General features: G+C 42.6%; 3 protein-coding genes across 4 annotated transcripts in view; all 3 read right to left on the minus strand.

Annotated features, from left to right (window-relative positions):
• Positions 1-24,954, minus strand: part of LOC141218921 (gastrula zinc finger protein XlCGF66.1-like) — a 384,436-nt gene that overhangs the window by 109,536 nt on the left and 249,946 nt on the right. The window lies entirely within an intron of this gene.
• Positions 14,255-18,361, minus strand: LOC141218902 (uncharacterized). Of its 2 annotated transcripts, none has more exons than XM_073665955.1 (2): positions 18,235-18,361; positions 14,255-16,178 (listed from the first exon to the last, which is right to left on the minus strand). In XM_073665955.1, exon 2 carries the CDS (start codon positions 16,069-16,071, stop codon positions 15,073-15,075), a length of 999 nt encoding a protein of 332 aa, XP_073522056.1. In that variant the 5' UTR covers positions 16,072-16,178; positions 18,235-18,361; the 3' UTR covers positions 14,255-15,072. The 2 variants fall into 2 exon arrangements, with proteins under 2 accessions (XP_073522056.1, XP_073522055.1); XM_073665954.1 differs by having other exon boundaries at positions 14,255-16,181.
• LOC141218925 (gastrula zinc finger protein XlCGF66.1-like) lies at positions 16,894-19,337 on the minus strand. Its single transcript, XM_073665980.1, has 6 exons — positions 19,217-19,337; positions 18,911-19,090; positions 18,705-18,828; positions 18,524-18,621; positions 18,268-18,325; positions 16,894-16,937 (listed from the first exon to the last, which is right to left on the minus strand). Exons 1-6 carry the CDS (start codon positions 19,286-19,288, stop codon positions 16,894-16,896), a joined length of 576 nt encoding a protein of 191 aa, XP_073522081.1. The 5' UTR covers positions 19,289-19,337.

Here is a 24,954-nt window from a genome sequence, read left to right on the forward strand (position 1 = left end):
CCCTTCAGGTGCTTCACAGGAATTTTTGGAATGTGGAAGAAAAAAATGAACATTTAACTTTTTTCACAAAAATGTTACTTTAGACACAATTTTTTTTATTTTTGCAGGGGTAACAGGAAAAAATGGACCCCAAAATTAGTTGTGCAATTTCCCCTGAGCACACAGATACCCAATATGTAGGGAAAAACCACTGTTTGGGCGCACGGCAGGGCTCGGAAGGGAAGGAGCGCCATTTGACTTTTTGAATGTAAAATTTGCTTGAATAATTAGCGGACGCCATGTTGCGTTTGGGGAGCCCCTGATGTGCCTAAACAGTGGAAACCCCCCACAAGTGACACCATTTTGGAAACTAGACCCCTCAGGGAACTTATCTAGATGAGTGGTGAGCACCCTGAGCCCCCAAGTGATTTACAGAAGTTTATAACATGGAGCCGTGAAAATAAAAAGCACTTGCGCTCAACCCTAGTCGCCATATCGTCATCTTTTTTTTTTTACTTTTGAAAAAATCCCAACCCTAACCCTAGCCCAACCCCAACCCTAATCCTAGCCCAACCCCAACCCCAATCCTAGCCCAACGCCAACCCTAACCTAACCCCAACCCTAACCCCAACCCTAACCCCAACCCCAACCCTAACCCTAACCTAACCCCAACCCTAACCCTAGCACAACTCTAACCTCAACCACAACCCTAACCCTAGCAGAACCCTAAACCGAGAGTTTATTTTTTACACCATTCCTCGTGCGGTATAAGTGATTAGACGACTTTATTCTTCGAGTTGGTGCGATTACAGAGATGCCAGAATCATATTGAGGTTTTATGATTGACAGCTGTCACACACTAAAAGACGCATTTTTTTTGTAAAATCTAGTTTTTGCATCGCCATATTGTGAGAGCTATAATTTTTCCATATTTTGGCAGACAGAGTCATGTGACAGCTTGTTTTTTGCAGGATGAGTTTTTACTGGTGCCATTTTCAGGGACGTGACATTTTTTGATCGCTTTCTATTCCGATTTTTGGGAGGCAGAATAAACAAAAACAAACAATTCAGGAATTGTTTTTTTTTTTTTTTATTATTCTGTTCCGCGTGTGGTAAAATTGATAAGGCAGCTTTATTCTTCGGGTCAGTACGTTTACAGTGGTACCACATTTATATCATTTTTTTATGTATTGGAGCTTTTACACAATAAAAACTATTTTCTAGAAAAAAAAAATTTTTTGTATCGCTTTATTCTGAGAGCTATAACTTTTTTATTTTTCGGCTGATGGAGCTGTATGGCTGTTTTTTTGCAGGACGAGATGACGTTTTCAGCGGTACAATTTTTATTTATATTCGTCTTTTTGATCGCGTGTTATTCCATTTTTTGTTTGGCGGTATGATGATAAAGCATTGTTTTTGCTTCGCTTTTTTATTTATTTATTTTTTACCGTGTTCACTGAAGGGGTTAACTAGTGGGACAATTTTATAGGTCAGGTCGTTCTGGATGCGGCGATACCAAATATGTGTACCTTTATTGTTTGTTTTTTGTCATAATAATATTTATTGATGGGTACATTATATTTTTATTTTTGGTGGATTATTTTTTTTTTATATTTTTACAACAAAAAATTCTATTTTTTTTTTCACTTTGACACTTTTTTTTTACTTTTATACTTTGTCCCACTCTGGGACTTTCACTTTTTTTATTCTGATTGCCTGCATAGCACAGTAATGGAGCACCATCCCTGTGCTATGCAGGCTGTCAGCGCTTCACAGGGAGAAGATAGTTTGATCATGCACTGCGCATGACCAAAATATTTTCCTGCTGTCTGGTGACTCGGATGTTGGCATGACGACATCGGGTCGTCAATGGCAACATCCGGGAAGCCGCGACAGCGCTGGAGCCCGGAAGAGGAGGTGAGTAATGCGATTATCTCCCCTTGCCACCGAAATGCTGCGATCAACTTCGATCGCAGCATTGCGGGGGTTAATGTGCCGGGAATGATGCGGGACCGCTCCCTGCACCTAGTACCGGGTGTCAGCTGTGACAATCAGCTGACACCCGGCGGCGATCGCGCCCGCACAGCCTGTGTGCGATCGTGATGACGTACTAATACATATCAGGCTCTTAAAGCCCAGGGGGCAGATGCGTATTAGTACGTCTTGGGCTTTAAAGGGGTTAAAGTGTTAGTTCATTTTTAAAAAATGAAATAAATTAGCTGCCATGTGTACATCCAGTATGTGTGGTTATTTGTTTGGCCAGATCCTTTTAAATTTTTGCACCAAAACAAAATGCAATATTGTTTGGATTTCCCTTCCATGGCCTTGTAACTTTCTGCTAGCATTTATTTTATTTCTGCTTCTTGCATTGCACCATATGTGAAGTGAATTTGATGCCTTTGAATTTTTACCCTTATGGATAAATTTTCACCTATATAATCCAATGTATTAACTGTATGTTGCAAGGCGAGTGTAAGTTTTCTTGGCTTTTGGATCCATAATATCTGTGCCAAAAATAAACATTACATGTATCAACCATTAGGTGGCCATGTGTTGCCCGGTATTGTTCTCCATGCATATGGCAAACATTACTTAATACTACCCCTTTGTGTGAATGTTTGTTTTTTTGTGTTATCTGTTTGAGTAAACACGGACCATTTATTGCCCCTGCCAAGCCCACACATACAATGTGTTATAATAATTGTAATAAAGTCATTGCTTATTTTATTATTTATTGTATATAAGGCATTTTAGATGTAAAATGACATTCAGTTGAAATAAGAATGAGGAGTGTATCTTCTAAAGTTTGTGAATATCTGCTGATCTCCTGAAAATAGTGTTTTCACTTTCTTATCTCTTTAATTAGATGCTTAGTCAAAACTAGAGGGTCTTCATATCTTTTCTGTCCATATGTTCTTTATCTCTTTCTGTAAGTTTCCAGAAGTAGAATACACGCCTTTCAGTGTCTACTTAAACTCAAACAAATTGACAATGGGGTAGACATTTGATTTTGTGGCTATCAATTTGTCTCCTTGCTACAAGATAACTAAACAACAAATTATCTTGCGAATTCAGGTGTGGACGATTTCTAATTGGTAAGGAAGAAAATTCCACTGACATTTTGGTGCGTTGACCGGGAATCCAACATCTTTCCCTCACCGGTGAGGACTGCAAACTGTGGACGGGGGAGTTTTGTAACTCTTGTAGTAAGTCCTCCACCTTCAAGTTTGGTGTCAACAGAGGCATTGTCAGTTATCCCAGACTGAGGGACAGTGACGGATTTAGTATAGTTCAAGGATCTCTGGGAATCGTCTATATCTGAATACAGGTAAGACCATTCAATTTGGTAACTTTGTTAATCCAGTATTGATGTTATTCTAGAAATTGATTTGGCGACTGTGATTGTGAACATTTGCAATTGGAGTTTGTAGGCTCCTGTAAGTTGGAAGTTGTTCACATGCAATTGGGGTTGTAAAACTCCTGTAAGTTGCGAAACTCCATAAATGTGATTGGAGTTTGTTAGTTGTTGTAAGAAATTTTGTAGAATGGGTACACAGCCAATGTGAGAAGGCTACTGTGGAATAAAAAACTCTGTGTGCACGTTAAATTTATCTAGATGGTGAGGGTCGAGGACCCCCGGGGATTAAAGAATCCACTGGATTAACCCAATATAAGAGCTCAATATAAGATTACTTTTTACCGGTATTTTGCTTTGTCTTCTGTAGTTTGTTGAATTTTGATTCCTGTTGAATGTGCAGTTTTCATTCGTTTGTTTTTTGTAGAACTAAAACGCCATAAATATGTTTTATGTTACATATGAGACTCCTTGAATGATCTCTTGAGTGAATGTATAAGGATTGAAATATAAAATCCTGAGTGTATAAGGGAGTCCACTTAGGTGTGGTTGACAGTCATTTGTGGACTGGAGACAACTCATAGGTTATTGTGATGTTTAAAACACCAAGGTACACGCCATCTGATCCCTAAATAGAGAATATTTGCTGTTGTATTGTTATGTGTTTTTCTCTTAATAACACTGAGGAGTTCATAGAGTCCGCGCCGGTGGTGCTCTGAATACCTGATTTTAAGAACGGGAACGTCTCTGGAAATAAAGAGGCGGTGTCAATAGACTTTATCTCAGCACTTCAGCTCTAGGAGTACGAGGGAACTTTTATCTCTTGTCTTATATGTTTTTCTTGTCTATTACACACATACACAGAGACATATATTGTATGTCCAGTCTCTAACTGGAAATTGTTGTATATTGTGTGCTTGTACTGTTATAAACCTTTATTGGACGAAGGTGGCAGGATATAGAGATTCAAGCTGGTATATACCTAGGACATAGTGTAATCAGCGAGGATTATTTAGATCCTGGGTATTAGTAACAGTAATAAGAAACCAGTAGAATCTTCTATCTTATTAATGACATATGAATTCCACTGATATTTGTCAGACTTCTTACAAGTGGGTAGACATCTAGTGTGTAAGGATTTGCATTGTACATATATCTCATCTTGTTGTTTTACCTTCGTCCTTATGGGACGTAGATCCACAGCTATATTTTAATGTCTTGTCCTCACTTGTAAGGCAGGATTGTTATTATGTATTTCATCTGAAGGCTGGAAAGTTGTTAAGATTGTATCAAGAAAGTAACCCTTGAATGAAACTGGATACGGTCCTTTTTCATCATGATACATGGAAATAACAGTCTTCAGATTAAATATACATTGTGTTCTTGTTGGCCATAAACTTATAGGCCTAACTCTTACACAAATAGAGTGAAAAAGTGTATGTTTCTAAAAAATAGACCATTCAGGTGCCCCTTTAATCTTGCACAACCAGGAAGAACATACCACCAAAGCTGAACAAACAGTCTGGAGTTTGGGATATAAGTTGTGAACATGGGAAATGTTTCAGGCAATAGTGTGGATTGTGGTTGTGTCTGGTGTGACAATAAAAAGGGAACACTAGAAGGGGATATTAAGTATATGCAAAAAATAGACCCTGAATGTGTGAAGTACCTTGATAAATGGCATAAAAAGTTTAGATTTTATGATAAACTTACTTTGACAAAATGTGAAAATTTGGTACAAGAAATACAACATTGTAATGAGAAGGAGAAAAGAAAGTATGGTCTTGCCAGTGTGAATAAATGGTTGAGTGAGGCAAGAAAGAGAGAAAATGGTAGACAAAAGAAAAAAACAGGAGAAAAGGACTGAGATGATGCCCTTGTGTGATAAGGAAGATGTATGGCTGCGAATAGACCCCCACCTCATCACGCTTCCTCTCCTGCCCCGCAAGTGCAACCACCCTCTGCTCCAGAGTTTGGAGACATTCCTCCTACCATAGAGTTAACTCAGACCAGGGATTTAAGTATTCCAGACCTGGATGTAGGTTCTCCTATAAGGTTAGACCGTAGTTTGACCCGTACTGGTACTAGTCCCAAACTCCTTAGAATAGATGAGGCACAGAGTTACCCCATGATTGAGGTCCCCAATGGTCAAGGAGGAATGGTCCATGTGTACAGACTTTGGACTGACAAGGACATTATAGATGCCACTCAGAATATTCCTTACTAGTGATGAGCGACCATGCTCGCCCCTGCTCGGTACTCGCCCGAGCATTTCAGTACTCAAGATGCTCGGAGCTCGCCGAATACTTTATAGATGCTCGGGCGGGAGCTCGGGTCCCCGTCCTGCATGTTTGGTGCTATTTAGAGCACCAACCATGCAGAGATTATCTGCCACTCACTGTAATGTCACAGCCATGGTGGTTGTGGCATTACAGTGATTGCCCAAATCGATGGGAACAGTGCTCACAGTGAAACATGAAAAGCCGACAATTCAGCAGCGGTATACACCGGTACCCGACAATTTAGAACAGAAAGAATAGAGCATCACACATAGATTAGATAGAAACATGTAAGTCACACATATAATAAGTACAGTGACAGTGTTGATTACTGTACTTGTCATTTAGTGTTAAAATAAAGGATTTATTAAAAAAAAAAAAAAAAAATTGGCGTAGGGTTCCCCGTAATTTTAGCCTTTAGCAGACAGCAGGGGCAGATGTTTGAAGCCTGGGAAGGGGGTAATACCCACAGAGCTTCCCAGGCTACTAATATCAGCCCCCAGCTGAATACCTAGCCTTTACTAGCTATTAAAATGTGGGACCCCAAAAAAAATGACGTGGGGTCCCCCCTTTTTTAATAGATAGCAAAGGCTAGGCAGACAGCTGGGGGCTGATATTAATAGCCCAGGAAGGGTGCCATGAATATTGGCCCCCTCCCAGGCTAGAAACACCAGCCGTCAGCCGCCCCAGAAATGGCGCATCCATAGGATGCGCCAAATTCTGGCACTTAGCCTCGCTCTTCCCACAGCCCTGTAGCGGTGGCAGTGGGGTAATAGGGTTGGGGTTGATGTCAGCTTATAATGCCAGCTGACATCAAGCCCAGGTTACTAATGGAGAGGTGTCTATAAGACACCCCCATTACTAACCCCATAGTGAAAGTTTTAAAAAAACACAAACACCCAGAATAAAGTCCTTTAATTGAAATAAAGACACAATTGTTTAATGTTGTAAATTAGACTCTACTTATCGTCACACCCATTCCAGAAAAAGCCAACGATCTCCTGCAATAAAAGTAAAATAATAAACCAATCTCATCCTTACCTTTCCATGGTTCCCAGGGCGGCTTCAGCTCTGCTACATTGACATGTCAGGCTGGATCGCAGCAGAACTCTGCCATCCAGTTTGCCATGCCGCAGACACTGAGAAGCTCCTCAGTGAAGCTCCTCAGTGTCTGGCTGTGACGGCATCCAGATGAGCCTAGTTCATGTCCAATGAACTCAGCTCACCTCATGCACGTCACTGACAGCGTGGGAGAATTCTCCTATGCACGCAGTGCCGGCGAAGGACGTCACCGCTTGAGCAGGAGAATTCTTCCACGCTGGGACGGCATTGAGATGGCAGGCTGGATGGTAGCAGAACGCTGCCGTCCAGCATGCCATCCTTCAGAGACACTGAGGAGCGCAGGCACGTTGTCAGAAAATACTGCCATTTCTGGCCTCCATTAAAAATTTCCTTTAGTGTGTAAGTGAAGCAATTCACAGCAGTTTACTGTTCAAACTACTTACCTACAGGCCAGGTATTTAAAACTGTGTTTTCTGCATCACACAGATTAAATATACGTTTTCAGAAAATACTGCCATTTCTGGCCTCCATTAAAAAAAAATTTCAGTGTGTCAGCAAAGTTTTTGACACTGGTTTGCTGTTCAAAACAGTTGCCTACAGGCCAGGTATTTAAAACTGTGTTTTCTCCATCACACGGATCACATATACGTTTTCAGAAAATACTGCCATTTCTGGCCTCCATTAAAAAAAAATTTCAGTGTGTCAGCAAAGTTTTTGACACTGGGTTGCTGTTCAAAACAGTTGCCTACAGGCCAGGTATTTAAAACTGTGTTTTCTCCGTCACACGGATCACATATACGTTTTCAGAAAATACTGCCATTTCTGGCCTCCATTAAAAATTTGTTCCAGTGTGTCAGTGAAGCAATTGACACCAGTTTGCTGTTCAAAATTGTTACCTACAGGTCAGGTATTTAAAACTGTGTTTTGTCCGTCACACGGATCACATATAAGTTCGCTCCAAATTCAGTCATTTGTCGTGAGCGTGGAAGATATTGTCCTCCATTTAAAATGGGCAAGGCACGTGGCAAGGGACGGGGAACTGGACTTGATGGTAATGATGGTGCATGCAGAGGCCGAGGCCGTGGGCAAGTTGAAATTGTGCCACAACAAGCACCCACATCTTTTCGCTTGACCTTCCTGTCCCAATTAATAGGGGACTGCAGCACACCACTACTGAACCCAGAGCAGTGTCAAAAGGTTATTGGTTGGATAGCAGATAATGCTTCCAGTCACTCAGCCACCACCACCACCTTGTCTTCCACATGGTCAAGTCTCAGTAGCTGTAAGTCTGGAAAGCATATTCCTCACCCTGAACCTCCTTCCTCCCACTATGCTGAGTGCCCAGAGACAACTGATCCCACACTTGGACACTCCGAAGAGCTGTTTACTTTCCCATTTATAGATTCGGGCCTCTCACCCGGTCCACTTGAAGCGGGGCAAGAGGAGATCGCATGTAGCGATGCTCAAATATTTGAGCAGCTACGGTCACATGAAGGGGACGGTGGGAAAGTGTCACAAGAGGTGGACGATGATGAGACACAATAGGCAGAAAGTCAGGATTAGGACCAGAGTGCAGAAGTGGAAGATGAGGTGGTGGATTATATAGTAACTGACCCAACCTGGCAGGAGGACATGCAGAGCGATGACAGCAGCACACAGGGAGAGGGAGGCGGAGCACCCCAACAGGCAGGAAGAAGCATTGTGGTGGCCGCAGAAAGAAGGCAGGCAACCGTGGCAGGGGTGGCAAAACGACCAACCTGACCACCACCAGCATGATCAGGCACATGGCAGAAAAGCACCTGACTTTGCAGGCCGAACCCCAGGGTCCAGGAACAGTGTCTGCGGGTGGCACCATTGCTTCTTCCGCTGTTGTGCATGCAAGCCAATCCCCTGTCCATGGTGCATGCGAAGATGCCTCCTGCCCTGCATCTGTCATTGCACACTCTCAAGTAGCAGCATCAGGTAGCACGTCCAAGTCCTGGTCCGAGCGCAGCGTTCAGTTGTCCATACCCCAGTCCTTGGAACGCAAGCGCAAATACGCAGCCAACGCCCCACAGGCCACAGTACTAAATTCCCACATTTCACGACTGCTTGCGCTCGAAATGTTGCCTTTTAGGCTCATGGAGACGGAAGCATTCCGCAACCTGATGGCACGGCCGTCCCTCAGTACATGGTCCCGGGCCGCCACTATTTCTCCCGGTGTGCCATCCCCGCATTACACAAGCACGTGCCCAAAACATTAGCCATGCCCTCAACAACGCAGTTACCGGGAAAGTCCACCTAATCACGGACAAGTGGACAAGTGCTTGTCGGCAGGGATGGTACATCTCGCTGACGGCAAATGGGTTAACATAGTGGATGCTGGGACCCAGTCGAACTTTGGGACGGAACACGTCCTCCCGACGCCGAGGATTGCGGGCCCTAGGTCAATCAGGGATGCCCCCAGTCTACAGCTCCTGCACCTCATCCTCTTCAGCCTCCTCCTCCTCTTCAGTCTCCATCTCCGAAATGATCACATCAGTCACAAGCTGGAAGCACTGCAGCACTGCCTCAGCCAAGCGGCAACAGGCTGTGCTGAAACTAATATGCTTAGGTGACAAACCGCACAATGCTGAAGAGTTGTGGACAGCTCTGAAAGAGCAGGCAGATCTGTGGCTGACACCGCTGAACCTACAGCCAGGCATGGTCGTGTGTGACAATGGCCGGAACCTGGTGGCGGCTCTGAGGTGAGGCGAGCTCACACACGTACCATGCCTGGCCCATGTGCTAAACCTCATGGTTCAGCGGTTTCTCAAATCCAACCCAGAGCTGCCGGATCTGCTTATTAAAGTACGCCGCCTGTGTGCCCATTTTAGAAAGTCACCTACAGCTTCCGCCGCCCTTGCCGTGTTTCAGCAGCGTTTGCAGCTTCCGGCTCACAGACTGGTATGTGTTGTCCCCACGCGTTGGAACTCTACACTGCAGATGTTGGGAAGGATCTGTGAGCAGAAGAGGGCAGTTGTTGAGTACCAGCATCAACAAGGTCATCGGCATTCAGTTCAGACTCCAAACATAAGACTTCAGGAGAGGACATTGATGTCAGACATATGTACCATCCTTCAAAATTTTGAGGACTCCAACAAGATTGTGAGCGGCGATGATGCCATAATTAGCGTCACCATCCCGTTTCTCTGTCTTCTGAAACACTCTCTGCTCACAATCAAAGAGGATGCATTGCAGGCAGAACAAGATGAGATGGAGCAAGGAACCATACAGGGTGATTACACACAGCCCAGCCTCATCTCATCCCAATGTGGATTTGATGACAATGAGGAAGAGGAGGAGGAGGAGGAAGAATAGGAGCTAGTTTCATGCACTATAGATGGTACTACCTGCACAGCTGTCATACCTTCTGTTCAGCGTGGATGGCCAGAGGACAGAGAGGGGGAGGAGGAGGAGAGCATGGTCAGTCATCCTCTTGGTGAGGACACGGAAGTCTTGCCTTTTAGCAGTCTGGCACGCATGGCTGAGTTTATGTTGCGCTGCCTTTCCCATGACCCTCGCATTCTCAAAATTTTGGGTGACAGTCATTACTGGTTGGTGACACTTCTAGATCCATGCTACAAGGAGAACTTTATATCTCTTATTCCTGAGGCGGACAGGTCTACAAAAATGGGGCAGTACCAGAAGGCCCTTGTTGCAGAACTATTAAAAAAATTCCCATCTGAAAACGCTGGCGGCAGAGGTCACAGTTTGTTGAACAACCAAGGAGTACAGGCGAGAAAGACACAAATGTAATCCAGCAGAGGCAGGGGAACACTGTCAAAGTTCTTGGACAGTTTTTTCAGACCCTTCCATCGCACAGGCCCCAAGTGCGGGGTACTTTCACAAGGAGTGCAAAGTTTGGGAAGATGCTGAGAGAGTACCTTGCCGACCGTACCAACATCCTCCGTGATTCCTCTGTGCCTTATAAATATTGGGTATCCAAGCTGGATACGTGGAATGAACTGCCTCTCTATGCCTTGGAGGTCCTGGGCTGCCCTGCCGTTAGCGTTTTATCAGAGCGGGTTTTTAGTGACGCTGGTGGAATTATAACTGATAAGCGCATCCACCTGTCAACTGAAAATGCTGACAGGCTGACTGTTATAAAAATGAACAAGGGCTGGATTGGGCCAGACTTCTCAACACCACCGAATGATAGCAGCGTAACATGAACTAAAATTCAGTGTCTTTGTTTGGGAGGTGTATTCCCATGCACCTCCTCACACCCACACATGGGTATACGCTTCCTAATTTTGGCTATTTGCTCTTGTCCTCCTCCTTCTCCTCAACCTCCACCACCATATCACCAGGGTGACCGTGGTCAGTGATGCAACACCCACATAATTATTTTAAAGGGTGTTTATGCCCATAAAAAAAAAAAATTATACAGTATGTTCATGTGTTTTTTTACTAAGACCCTCCTCTATGTCTCTTCAAAGGGGTATTGGGTTGCGTCCAAATTTTTGGCAGCCCTTGCAGTCACTGCATACGCAATAACAGTATAGGAGACCCACTTGTTAATAATGGGAACAACAAAGCATAGCTGGCTGATGGCTCTCTAACAATAGGGAGGGCCGACTGCTGGCCTTTTAAGAATAGTAAGGGCCGTCTGATGGCCCTATAAAAATAGGCTTTATGACTTTCAGAGTCCCTCCATCATAAATAAAACAGGATGTGTCTGATGATGTGTCACACACCACATTGCCAGATAAGGTTGTAAAATGTTAAAATGACATTTCCCGGTGAATGCATTTGTCTTAAAAAATAACGTAAAAAACCCCAAAACAATAGGATCATTCTTTAGTATAAAAGAATTTTAACCCCAATATTTAACCCCAATATAATCACATTGTTCAGCTCCTGCACCTCCTCCTCCATCTCCGAAATGACCACATCAGTCACAAGCTGACAGCACTGCCTTGGCCAAGCGGCAACAGGCTGTGCTGAAGATAACATGCTTAATACTTAGGTGACAAACCGCCCAGCGCTGCAGAGTTGTTGAAAGCTGTAACACAGCAGCCTGATCAGTGGCTCTCACCGCTGAACATACACCCAGACATGGTCGTGTGTGACAATGGGCAGAACCTGGTGACAGAGAAATGACAGCCAGAGTAGATACAGTTTCTCTTTATGCCAGTACTTTCACCGAGCTAAAGAATATGGCTGTGGTGAAATACAACTCCCACTAAGAAGCTGTTTCAGATTGAAAAACACTGTGCCCACCAGAGGATTTGATTCTGAGGGCTCACCTTTCTTCCCCGCTCAAGAGCCCCATAGCAGCTGCAAAGTTAGCGCTATCATGAACTCTCCTGAGGTAGAAGCCAGGGCACACCAGAGGATTCTCTGGTGGGACCGTCCAACCCTGCCGAGAAGCAGTCCTGGCTAAGAAAAGTGTGGGGAAGGTTCCTGGACACTCTATGGCTGCTATTTTATGTGGATCGGACGTGCTTGTGCATGTTATTTCTCAAACTGCATTGCAGATCAGGCCATTGTCCAACTCTGTATTCATCAAATTAAATGCGCAAAGAAAGATGTTTGTGTGTCAAAGCACCACTGACAAGTGCGAGTTGATGTTGGACGGGCTGCCATTGCTTCTGCAACAAGCTGCATTAGAGAACTTCCTGGGAGAAATGACACCCAGGGTAGATACGATTTCCCTCTATGCCAGTCCTTTCACCGAGCTAAATACAACTCTCAGCAAAAAAAAACTGTGTACTGGCTCCGTACCGTCCCTGGCCACATTTACCTGTCCACGTGTTTGTGGTTAGGCGGTCCTTCCCAGTAAGTGCACTGGAGAGGGCACGGGTAATGTTGTGGGACCCGTGCTTGTGGAAGGCGGAGACTATACCGGGAGAAATAGTGGCGGCTGGGGACCGAGTATGGACACCCAGCTGCCGCTGGCATGAGATTGTGAAAAGCTTCTACCTCCACGAGCCTAGAAGGCCATATTTCAAGTGCAAATAGCTGCCCAGAAATCTGGCAGTTTAGTATTGTGGCCTGTGGGTGCGTGGGTGGCTGCATACTTGCGCTTGCATTCCAAGTAACAGAAAACTAAGCAGATGGTGGCCTCTATCATCATCATGGCCTCATCTCAGGACTATGAACTCTCCTGAAGGAGAAGCCAAGGCCCACCGAAGGAGTCTCCGGTTCTCTGGTGGGCCCGTCCAACCCTGCCGAGAAGCAGCCCTGGCTAAGAAAAGTGTGGGGGAAGGTTCTCGGGCACTCTATGGCTGATCCATTTAATGTAGATCGGACATGCTTATGCATGTTATTTCTCATACCGCATTGAAGATCAGGCCATTGTCCAACTCTGTATTCACTGTATTCATCAAATTAAATACGCAAAGAAAGATGTTTGTGTGTCAAAGCACCACCGACAAGTGCGAGTTGATGTTGGATGGGCTGCCATTGCTTCTGCAATAAGCTGCATTAGAGGACTTCCTGGGAGAAATGACACCCAGGGTAGATACGGTTTCCCTCTATGTCAGTCCTTTCACCAAGCTAAATACAACTCTCAGTGGTCCTTCCTAGTAAGTGCACTGGGGAGGGCACAGGTAATGTTGTGGGACCCGTGCTTCTGGAAGGCGGAGACGATACCGGGAAAAATAGTGCCAGCTGGGGACAAAGTATGGATAACCGGCCGCCGCCGCCATAAGATTGTGGACAGCTTCTGCCTCCACGAGCCTAAAAGGCCACATTTCAAGTGCAAGCAGCTGTCAAAAATTTGGCAGTATAGTATTGCAGCATGTGGGAGGGTGGGTGGCTGGCAGCATACTTGCGCTTGCATTCCAAGGAATGGGGTAGGGACAACTGAATGCTGCACTGTGACAAGGACGTGGACAGGGATTGTTGCAAGTCTGCAATGACAGGTGCATGACGGGAGGCATCTTCGCATGCTCCCAGGATCACTTATGATGGGCACACTTTTAGGCAGTGACCTGGGAGTCAGAAATGCTTCCAGAGGTCTTCCCCATGCTGTTACCATGTCTTTTCAGCACTGTATGCATGTGTCTGATGATGTGTCACACGCCACATGGCCAGATAAGGTTGTAAAATGTTAAAATGACATTTCCCAGTGAATGCATTTGTCTTGGTTGAAAGCAATGCAAAAGTGCAAAAACGCATCAAAAACGCTACGTGTGAACATAGCCCAAGGTGTGGAGGAGTATTTTTGTTTTTGGCTATTTATTTTGCCTTATATACAAGTCATTACCCTGGAAAGGAAGTTCCTTAACATATTTCCCAGGAAAATACATTTTGGTTTTGTTTTGTATGTTTTATTGTGAGTCCGTAAAAGTGGCGTAATACCTCTGACAACATTGTTTACAGCAGTGACCTGGGAGTCAGAAATGCTTGCAGGGGTCTTTCCCTTGTCATTTGAGCACTGTTCCCATAGATTTGGACAATTTTTAGACCCTCTGCAGACCGCCGGGGAAGTCGCCTGAAAAATACTCGAGTTTCCCATAGACTTCCATTGGACTCATTGCTCGGATCGAGCACCCGAGTATTCCAATTTGCTCGACCCGAGCAACGAGTACCTGAGCATTTTAGTGCTCGCTCATCACTAGTCCTTAATGATTAATTGCTTACATTCTAGACTTTTCTTACACCAAACTGTGGAGTAGTGAGAGACAAGGATGGTGAGAGATGTAACCAAGATATTGCAGCTATGGAGAAAAGATTTCAAGGAAAATGAAATCCATCAATGCTTCCAGATTATTGTGGCATAATTTTAAGAGATGATCCGATACAGTAGTACAAGAAACAAGCAAAAAACAGTTGTTACTGAATGAGGACTAATTTTGTAGTGCAATTTCTGTAACTGTTTAAAATTCGCAATAGGGTATAGACAGGTTTTAGTTATTTGAATTGTTTCTAAGTTTTCTCTACATAAATATCAGAAAATTGGCATAATAAAATATTCTGCATCTGTATATTTACAAAAATAATAATGTTTCAAAGTATTGAAACTTTTATCATTAATTATATGTAGCAGTAAAAGGAAAACTCATTGTCCAATTTAAATTCAGGTCAAACTCATTAAGAAATGGCACAGTTCATAACGGAACCTGACAACTTTTAAAAATATGTAAAACAGTGTTACATGATCTGAAAGGTCCATGAGCTAGGTTCTTCAGCTGCTCAGTCAGGACGTGCAGCCTCCGGACAGGTCCCGATACCTTCCTCTCCTCCTCTGCACCAAACAGATCTAAGTGTGGGGCTTGAGGAGACAGCAGTTCTCTCACTGATCAGGAAGGACACAGTCTCATTGTTCTCGGTCACAGGAAGCTATCTCCAGTCTATAGGATGCACTCACTTATTAGCAAGAATTTTTCTTGCTAAAAGTGTGTCTTTTCAAGTAAAACATTTTCCACATTAAGGATATAAAAAAGGATTCTCCCCTCTGTGACTTCTCTGATGTATATCAAGATGCGCTTTCCGGTTAAAACATTTCACACATTCTGAACAGGAAAAAGGCTTCTCCCCTGTGTGAGTTCTCTGGTGACTAAGAAGATGTGATTTCTGGTTAAAACATTTCCCACATTCTGAACAGGAAAATGGCTTAACCCCTGTGTGAGTTCTCTGATGTCTAACAAGATCTGATTTCTGGTTAAAACATTTCCCACATTCTGAACATGAAAAAGGTATCTTTTCTGTGTGAGTTCTCCGATGTCTATCTAGATCCACTTTAAGGTTAAAACATTTTCCACATTCAAAACATGAAAGAGGCTTATCCCCTGTGTGAATTCTATGATGTTTGATAAGACTTGATTTCTCTGTAAAATATTTTCCACATTCTGAACATGAAAAAGGCTTCTCTCCTGTGTGAGTTCTCTGGTGCTTAACAAGATTTGATTTCTGGTTAAAACATTTCGCACATTCTGAACAGGAAAAAGGCTTCTCCCCTGTGTGAGTTCTCTGATGTGTAACAAGATCTGATTTCTGGTTAAAACATTTCCCACATTCTGAACAGGAAAAAGGTTTCTCCCCAGTGTGAGTTCTCTGATGTCTATCAAGATCTGATTTCTGGTTAAAACATTTCCCACATTCTGAACAGGAAAAAGGCTTTTCCCCTGTGTGAGTTCTTTGATGATTAAGAAGACTTGCTTTCTTGTTAAAACATTTCATACACTTGAAACAAGAAAATTTACTCTTTGCTGTGTGAATTTTTTGATGTTTAAGAAAAAACTTTTTGAGGGTAAATTTATTTCCACATTCTGACCGTGGAAATGGCTTCTTAGCTTTAGGGTCAATTTGTTTTTTAATGCTTATTTTGTGACTTTGATTTTCCTTAGTAGTTAGTAATGAATCAGAAGATAGGACCTGTTCCAAAGGATCAGATGGCACATCTTTACTGTGAAGGGATGATGGCATATCTGGAGTAATGGCATTCCCTTCAATTGTATCCTGTGAGATCTCAAGCTCATCTGATTTGAAAATTGAAGATGTCAGCTGTCCCTCTGATCTCCTAGTACAGTCATCTGCTAAGTAAAAAAAAATTACATTTGAATAAAATATTCTTGAAATTTATATTTTTGAACATTTCTACTTAAACTGTTGGTACAAATGGCAAGTTATGTAAAAATTTTGAATCATTCACCAAGACAATGACAGTTCACAGTCTAATAGAAAACGTCATAGCATGAACCAGTACAGCTTGGTGTTCAACTCTTTGTTCATTATGCTTCACAAATATGAAATATGAGAAAATGATACCAATAAAAATTTCTACTCATCTCACAAAAAACAAGCACCCACTCAGGTCCATCATCTGTCAATGGAAAAACAGAGGTTTCCACATTATTAGTGGCTCAAAAACTCTTGAAAAGCAACATGGCTTCCATAAACCAATCCAGCAAAATCCGCTCTTCCAAAGTTAAATTTGCTCCCTACTTAACTCAAATGGAAAGCACTACACCCTACTAAAGCTTATGCATAATGCCAGAAGCTGCCTGATACAGCCTTGTTCTCCACTGGTTAAGTCCCCGTGTTGTGTATTTTCTTCTTCGTTTCGTCTTGTGATCCCAGCCCATTTACTGACTACTATTGTGTCTTCTGAATTTGTATTTTTTCTGCCCTCCTGGTTCTGATTCGGTAACCTGACTATTCTTCTTGTAATCTTACACCACAGAACAGCAGGCAACACCAAGTCCAAGCCTAGGGGTCTTTGTGTAAGTACAGATCCATGTAGCGGGGTTAAAGGATGATGGGCAAAACTTTGACTATAGACAATAACACATCTAATGAAAAGATTGAAAAAAAAAAAGAAAGAGTAACTAGTGGTGAAGCCTATCTGGGATAATTAGAGTATGCTTCTCGGTAGCTCCTGGCAATTTAAACAATAGTAAGGGCCAATATTTTCTGTCAGATGAGTATCAAGAAGAAATATACATTTAATGAGAACTTTTTATAATAGTGCAGAGCTGAAATGTCTTAAATTAAGAACTCGGGCATTTGGAAGAGACAATGGAGACCTTTTTTGAAGGACTACCAGGGAGTTACAGACTCACATAAGTGAGGCAGGCCAATCCCACCACAATCAAACTATCATACAGAATGAACCTGTAAAAAAAAAGACAATAAAAAAACACGTTACATCCCCAACAAGAATGTATGTTTGGGGGAAGGGGGAGGACTCCAACACTAAACCAGAGTTGCACTTATTTATGGTAGACCATTGGAGCTACTATGAGTCCTGACCAGAAGAGTAGAGAAAGTATTAGTGCTCCCCATTTCAGGATAAATTGCATCTAAATTCTTTAGGATCGATAATATAATTTATGACATGGAGTGAATCCATGAAACCAGGGCTCGAGTCATGCCAACATATCTCCTGCAGGCATGAGTAAATTTTATTACAGCCATCAGCCACTCACAGCTTAGAGATATATCATGGCACAGGTGTAATGTTTTTTTGTATACTTTATCTATTTGAAGTTATTTGGTTTAAAAACAAATTGAAAAGTCAGGGTAAAGGGAAACTGTTGTTATTCTACAGAAATTCACACTTGGCCCTCACTGCACATTTAATGTTGCCGATCATAAAAGCGAGGTTTGGTCATAAAGACTGGACCTGGTCTTGTTGGAACCATATGAGCACATTCAGCCGCACAGAACGGAGAGAAGGTAGATTAATCTAATAAGATATCAGGATTCTAGGAAGCAGACAGCATCATTACCCTCCACTTTCTCCTACAGGCTCATCATAATATTTTTCTTCAAGTGATTTTCTAACTTGTCAGCACATTCTACGTACGCTGTCATTTAGCTTTGTAGTTTACAGATCTGGCAGGTAAAAGTCAGGATCTTCTAATTTCAGTTGGTAGGTGGATCTTCCAGGTTGTAAGTTGTATAGAAAAGGGCTTTCAATGCCCAAAGTCATTTGAACAATTTTTGGTGGAAGAGAAGGTTTTAGTCTAGATCCAAAATGGTGGTCACACGATTGTGATATGGCAAGCCTACATGACCAGTAAACTATCCACAGCCTGTGACTGAGAAGAATCTGTGACTTCTCTTCATTTAGTGATTACTACTCACCTGGGTAGTCATATGTAGGAATCTCTTCTTTACAGAGGTCATCACCCCCTTCATATGTCTCTATAGTATTAATATGGAACAGATCTTCATCCTGAAAAAAATATTGTACAAGTCACAGACAGATGGAGCAGTCACATCTATGATCAGCACTAATCCTGCCATCTCCACCGTTCTCATTACACAAGTATAAAACATATAATACTGGTGGATAACACAAGACTGAGCACAAGACCTTCACAGCCGTCTACACATCATAGGGGAGATCTCATGACACCTTCTCTCCATCTACCTGATGATCCTGAGGAACATTGGGGTCTTCTTGTTTACAGTCTTGTGAAAGAAGAGGACGGGGACATCTCTCTGGTGTTGTCCTCTTACTGGATAGATCTGGAGGAAACACATACAGGGACTGAATTCATTTTTTACATACAGATAATTATAGGCCGTGTGTATTTAGTTCTGTCTATTACCTGGTGATGTGAGGGGCTGGGGAACCTCTATCATGATGTCCTTGTACAGATCTTTGTGTCCTTGTAAATACTCCCACTCCTCCATGGAGAAATAGACGGTGACGTCCTGACACCTTATAGGAACCTGACACATACAATGACAGAGTTATCCCCCAATCCCTTCATAGCTTTACTATAAAATGTCTCAGCATTCCCAGCAGTGTCACCTCTCCAGTCAGCAGCTCAATCATCTTGTAGGCCAGATCTAGGATCTTAAGGTCATTCATATTCTCATGTACCAGGTGATGAGGTGGAAGCCCTGTGATTGGGCTCAGGGTTCTTCCTAATCCCTCAGACACATGGTCCTGACAACGCTCACTAGAGGTCTTCTCCATTATTGTGTAGTCCTGTTTATGGAGACACATTAATAAATCTCACTACAGACATTTCCAGAGTCCTCACCTCTCCAGTTCTGTCCATCTTTCATTGCCATAGATAAAATGATGTAATATGGCATAATCAGAATCTCTCACCTCTCCAGTAAGCCAGAAGAGGATCTCTAGGGTGATTTTTAATATTTTCTCAGCCATCTTGTCTGTGTCCATAACTATCTTTGATGGGTAAATCAGGAAAACTCTAATATAGAAGATATTCACTAAGATGATCTGATATTGTAGAGACCTAAATGAGAAGTTGAGCAGATGTAACATCAAAAAATCCTGTGTAATAATACAATTACTGGAGATAATAAGGGAAACATTTGAGATTTATGTTCTACAGTATTTAGATTTCTTCTTTACATCTAGTAATAAAACCTATATATTTTAGGCCACAGACAACAAGCAGTTTCTTCCTTGGAGTCTGCAGCTGAATACTTTGTCATAGACTCCTCTACTTTATTGCTAATTTTTGTCTCATTTACTGACACTGGAATCAGCATTAGCAATACGGCAGGAGATATTAATTACACATGACATGAGAAATAACTATTTCATGATGAGTACGACATCTTCATCTTCTACTACAGGTCTATAAACATATTTAGCCAGAGTCCGTCACAAACTACATCCCCAACGGCCGTCTATATGTTTCCTTACTTCACCGGACTGTCATCTTCTAACAAGTTAGAGCTCAGGTCTGATTCACACACAGAAGTTTGAGGCATTTCTAAAAGCTTGTTTGTTTGCACAAATACCGTGGACAAAAATTATTTGATAGCAGTCTCACCAAGACAGGAGGTATTTGATGCCAAAGTCTCCATGTACAGTGTTTTATGAAGTCTATTTCTGGCCTTAGGCTGTCTTATATTACAAGAAAAACTCCATAAAAAAGCAGATATTAACATTTTGTTAATTATTTTAAAACAAATGTTTAACATGTTAAAAAGTAACTCTTTTGGGCACCAGAACATAGATGTACACCGCAGGGATGGCACAGATGGCCAGATGGCTACACAAACCCTGGCAGTTTAACCACTTGCTGCTGTCAAGAGCAAACATGGCATCTAAGATGGTTTGACAGAGTTCGGCTGAGCGCCCCTCCTCTCCCAAGTACTTGATAGTATGGGGCTGCATAGTTACTACGATACTTAAATAACCAATAATGGTGTCTGGGCCCGCAATGTAGAAAAGTCTATTAGGCCGGGCCAGAGGCAATGTCCAATAAGTTACTTTTTAATGCCCCATACACATTAGACTAAAGTTGCATGAAAGCACTGATTTCCGGGGTTTGGTAGACTATATACATTATTTGGGGGCCTCCCAACAGATAATGTCAGGGCAGAGAAGGATCTGGCATCCTGAATTTCAGAGGCTAATCCGTTTGTTCTTCCTGTAGATAATCTTCCAATAGAGGAGTCTGGAGGCGACTTTCTCATATAGACCACAGGAAAGCTGGAATATTTGTGTGTACAGAGAAGTCAGAAGAGATAGCAGTCTGCCAAATGACCGCTTAGCCAACACTTATCTCGTGTATGGGGCCGTTAGTATTACATACATACAGCTGACACCTATCGGGCGGCAATATTCCCTTATTCCCTTGTTCTCCTGTGTGCCCATCTAGCTCAGAATGAGGGCTCCCAGACAGTATGATTGCCCTCCCAATTCCTGATATTTAAAAACAAACAAAAAAACACACCACACACACACACACGGCTGAATGGTGGATCAGGGACCCTTCAACTCCCTGATTCACTGTTCTATTCAATGGTATCACCATCATAGGAATGTGGATATCACTGAAATTGTGATGATGGGTAAGGAGAGCGTGCTCGGTGCCGAGCCGTCTCAATTCATGGGCACCATACAGGCCGCATGGGCAGCCACTATGGATGATACGGTCTTACCAACTATTGTGTGGCAAATATCTCATAGATACTGGGTTCATTATTATCTGAACCAACAATGGGGCTAAGTGAGTATTCATTCATTAGCTGTGGGGTACTCCGTGGGGTAGATGGTACCATATTGTGTGTGAAGGGGACAATACTGTGGGAACTCCACCCTAAAATAAAATACTAAACCTTTTTTAAATATATAAATTGAAAACGGGGACTAACAACATAAATATTTACTTATACTAAAAACTAGCAAAATTACCTGCTGAATGGCCTGTTGTGGATGTACACAAACAGATGTAAGCAATGATGCTGCTGAACAAATGAAACAGTCACTACTGTACCCTATCCTGTACCTAAACAAAGCTGATATTGCCTAGCTGCCGAGGTTAGCACCCTAAGGAACGACAATGGCGCCCCCGCTCACTGGTGGCTGTCCTTCAGAAGCCCTAGTTAACTCTGACATACAGTTAGGTCCATATATATTTGGACAGAGACAACATTTTTCTAATTTTGGTTCTAGACATTACCACAATGAATTTTAAACAAAACAATTCAGATGTAGTTGAAGTTCAGACTTTCAGCTTTCATTTGAGGGTATCCACATTACAATTGGATGAAGGGTTTAGGAGTTTCAGCTCCTTAACATGTTCCACCCTGTTTTTAAAGGGACCAAAAGTAATTGGACAGATTAAATAATTGTAAATAAAATGTTCATTTCTAGTACTTGGTTGAAAACCCTTTGTTGGCAATGACAGTCTTGAACTCATGGACATCACCAGACGTTGTGTTTCCTCCTTTTTGATGCTCTGCCAGGCCTTCACTGCTGTGGTTTTCAGTTGCTGTTTGTTTGTGGGCCTTTCTGTCTGAAGTTTAGTCTTTAACAAGTGAAATGCTTGCTCAATTGGGTTGAGATCATGTGACTGACTTGGCCATTCAAGAATATTCCACTTCTTTGCTTTAATAAACTCCTGGGTTGCTTTGGCTTTATGTTTTGGGTCATTGTCCATCTGTAGTATGAAATGACGACCAATCAGTTTGGCTGCATTTGGCTGGATCTGAGCACACAGTATGGCTCTGAATACGTCAGAATTCATTCGGCTGGTTCTGTCCTGTGTCACATCATCAATAAACACTAGTGACCCAGTGCCACTGGCAGCCAGGCATGCCCAAGCCATCACACTACCTCCGCCGTGTTTTACAGATGATGTGGTATGCTTTGGATCATGAGCTGCACCACGCCTTCGCCATACTTTTCTCTTTCCATCATTCCGGTAAAGGTTGATCTTGGTTTCGTCTGTTCAAAGAATGTTCTTCCAGAACTGTGCTGGCTTTTTTAGATGTTTTTTAGCAAAGTTCAGTCTAGCCTTTTTATTCTTGATGCTTGAGTGGCTTGCACCGTGCAGTGAACCCTCTGTATTTACTCTCATGCAGTCTTCTCTTTATGGTAGATTTGGATATTGATACGCCTACCTCCTGGAGAGTGTTGTTCACTTGGTTGGCTGTTGTGAAGGGGTTTCTCTTCACCATGGAGATTATTCTGCGATCATTCACCACTGTTGTCTTCTGTGGGCGCCCAGGTCTTTTTGCATTAATGAGTTCACCAGTGCTTTCTTTCTTTCTCAGGATGTACCAAACTGGAGATTTTGCCACTCCTAATATTGTAGCAATTTCTCGGATGGGTTTTTTCTGTTTTTTTTCAGCTTAAGGCTGCGTTCACATATTGCGTATTTTCGCGCGCTTTTTTGCGTGCGCTTTTTCAAAATACGCAATGTGCCTTGTGTCTGCCAGCAAAGTGAATGGGAAATTCACTTTGCCGTTCAGACACTGTGTTATATTACGCAGCGCGAAAGCGCAGCTGCGTCCTGCGCTTTCTCCTATTGTGCCCATTATAAGCGATGGAATTACGCAGCGGTGTTCACACACTGCGTAATTCCATCGCTTTTTTACGGAGGCGCAGGATGGATACTCACCTACCCGATGTCAGGGGAGAGGCGCCCGGTCCGCTCCAATCCCGCGCTTCCAGCATCTGCCGGTGAGCTGATCAGCTGTTAGCTAACCGGCTTGTAACCGGACGGTCAGCTGATTACAAGCCGGTCAGCTGACAGTCTGCTGATCGCTTCACGGCAGATGCTGCAAGCGCGGGACAGAGCAGACGCGTCTCTCATCCATCGGGTAGGTGAGTATCCATAGTCTGTACATACACTGCTAGGGACACACACGACACATAGACACACAGACACAGACAGTACACACACGACACACAGACACAGACAGTACACATGTCACCCTTCATTTCACATTGCGTTTTTTGCTGCGCTTTTTTATGCAGTGTGTGAATGGAGGTGCTTTTTTTACCTGCGTAAAAAAACGCAGGTAAAAAAAAGCAGGAAAATATGCGCGCGTAAAAAACCGCAGGGAAATATGCGATGTGTGAATGCACCCTAAGGATGGCTTGTTTCACCTGCATGGAGAGCTCCTTGGACCGCATGTTTACTTCACACCAAAACCTTCCAAATGCAAGCACCACAGCTCAAATCATCTCCAGGCCTTTTATCTGCTTAATTGAGAATGACATAATGAAGGGATTGCCCAGACCTGTACATGAAATAGCCTTGGAGTCAATTGTCTAATTACTTTTGGTCCCTTTAAAAACAGGGGGGCACATGTTAAGGAGCTGAAACTCCTAAACCCTTCATCCAATTTTAATGTGGATACCCTCAAATGAAAGCTGAAAGTCTGAACTTCAACTGCATCTGAATTGTTTTGTTTAAAATTCATTGTGGTAATGTCTAGAACCAAAATTAGAAAAATGTTGTCTCTGTCCAAATATATATGGACCTAACTGTATATCAAAAAAAATGTCTCAAGGTATACAGGGTGGTCCAAAAGTAGGTGGACAGAAAGTGTAATAAGGTTATGAAGGGGGAGAGTTATCAAACAAGGTGTAAAGTGAAACTGGCTCAGTTGCCCTTAGCAACCAATCAGATTCCACTTTTCATTCCTCACAGACTCTTTGGAAAGTGGAAGGTGGAATCTGATTGGTTGCTAAGTTATCTAGTTTTCACAGATAGATCTCCCCAAAATCTGTTTTCTTTTCAGATAATTCAGATAACACATAATGGCAAATAATTTAAAAACATATCAAAGAAAATGGAATTTAACAGAGTATTGGAAATCTCAAAATGCTGAAAAATTGGGTTGAAACATTGGGTACCCAAGCCCCAAAGAGACAAACCATTTACCGCATTCGTGACAAATTCAATGCCACTGGCTCAATCCTTAAAGCTCCAAAAACTGGTCGACCCAAAACAGTCTGTACAGAAGATAATAAACAACTTGTTGCTGAAACATTTTTTCAGAGTCCAAAAAAGTCCACAGAAGAGCCTCTTTGGAATTGGGATTTTCACGAGCTGCGAATCCTGAAATCTATTGGGTGGAAAGCTTATCGTCCACGTCTAATTCATGATTTATTGGAGGATGATCCAGACAGGCGGCTACAATTTAGTGAGATTATGCTTAACGAAATTGAAGAAAATCCAGTAATTTTAGATAACATGTGGAGTGATGAAGCTTCTTTCACATTATCCGGCCATATTAACAGACATAATTGTATTTACTGGTAAAATGAGAACATGCATTTAACATTAGAGCAACAACTAAATGAGCCTGGTGTCAATGTTTGGGGTGGTATTTCAAGTTTTGGTGTTTTTGGACCAATATTTTTTGATGGAACAGTCACAGGAGATAAGTATCTCGAAATTCTAATGAATCAAGTTGTTCCCCAGTTACAGCAACAGCCTAATTCAAATGACCTTTATTTCCAACAAGATGGGGCCCCTCGACATTATTCAAGAGTGGTCCGCGAGAATCTTGATGAAACATTTCCTAATAAATGGATTGGCCGAAGAGGCCCACTTGATTGGCCGGCACGTT

This window comes from Phyllobates terribilis, unplaced genomic scaffold (genome assembly GCF_046119375.1).
Source record: "Phyllobates terribilis strain yellow unplaced genomic scaffold, ASM4611937v1 Scaffold_251__1_contigs__length_2838608, whole genome shotgun sequence".
Lineage (NCBI taxonomy): Eukaryota > Metazoa > Chordata > Amphibia > Anura > Dendrobatidae > Phyllobates > Phyllobates terribilis.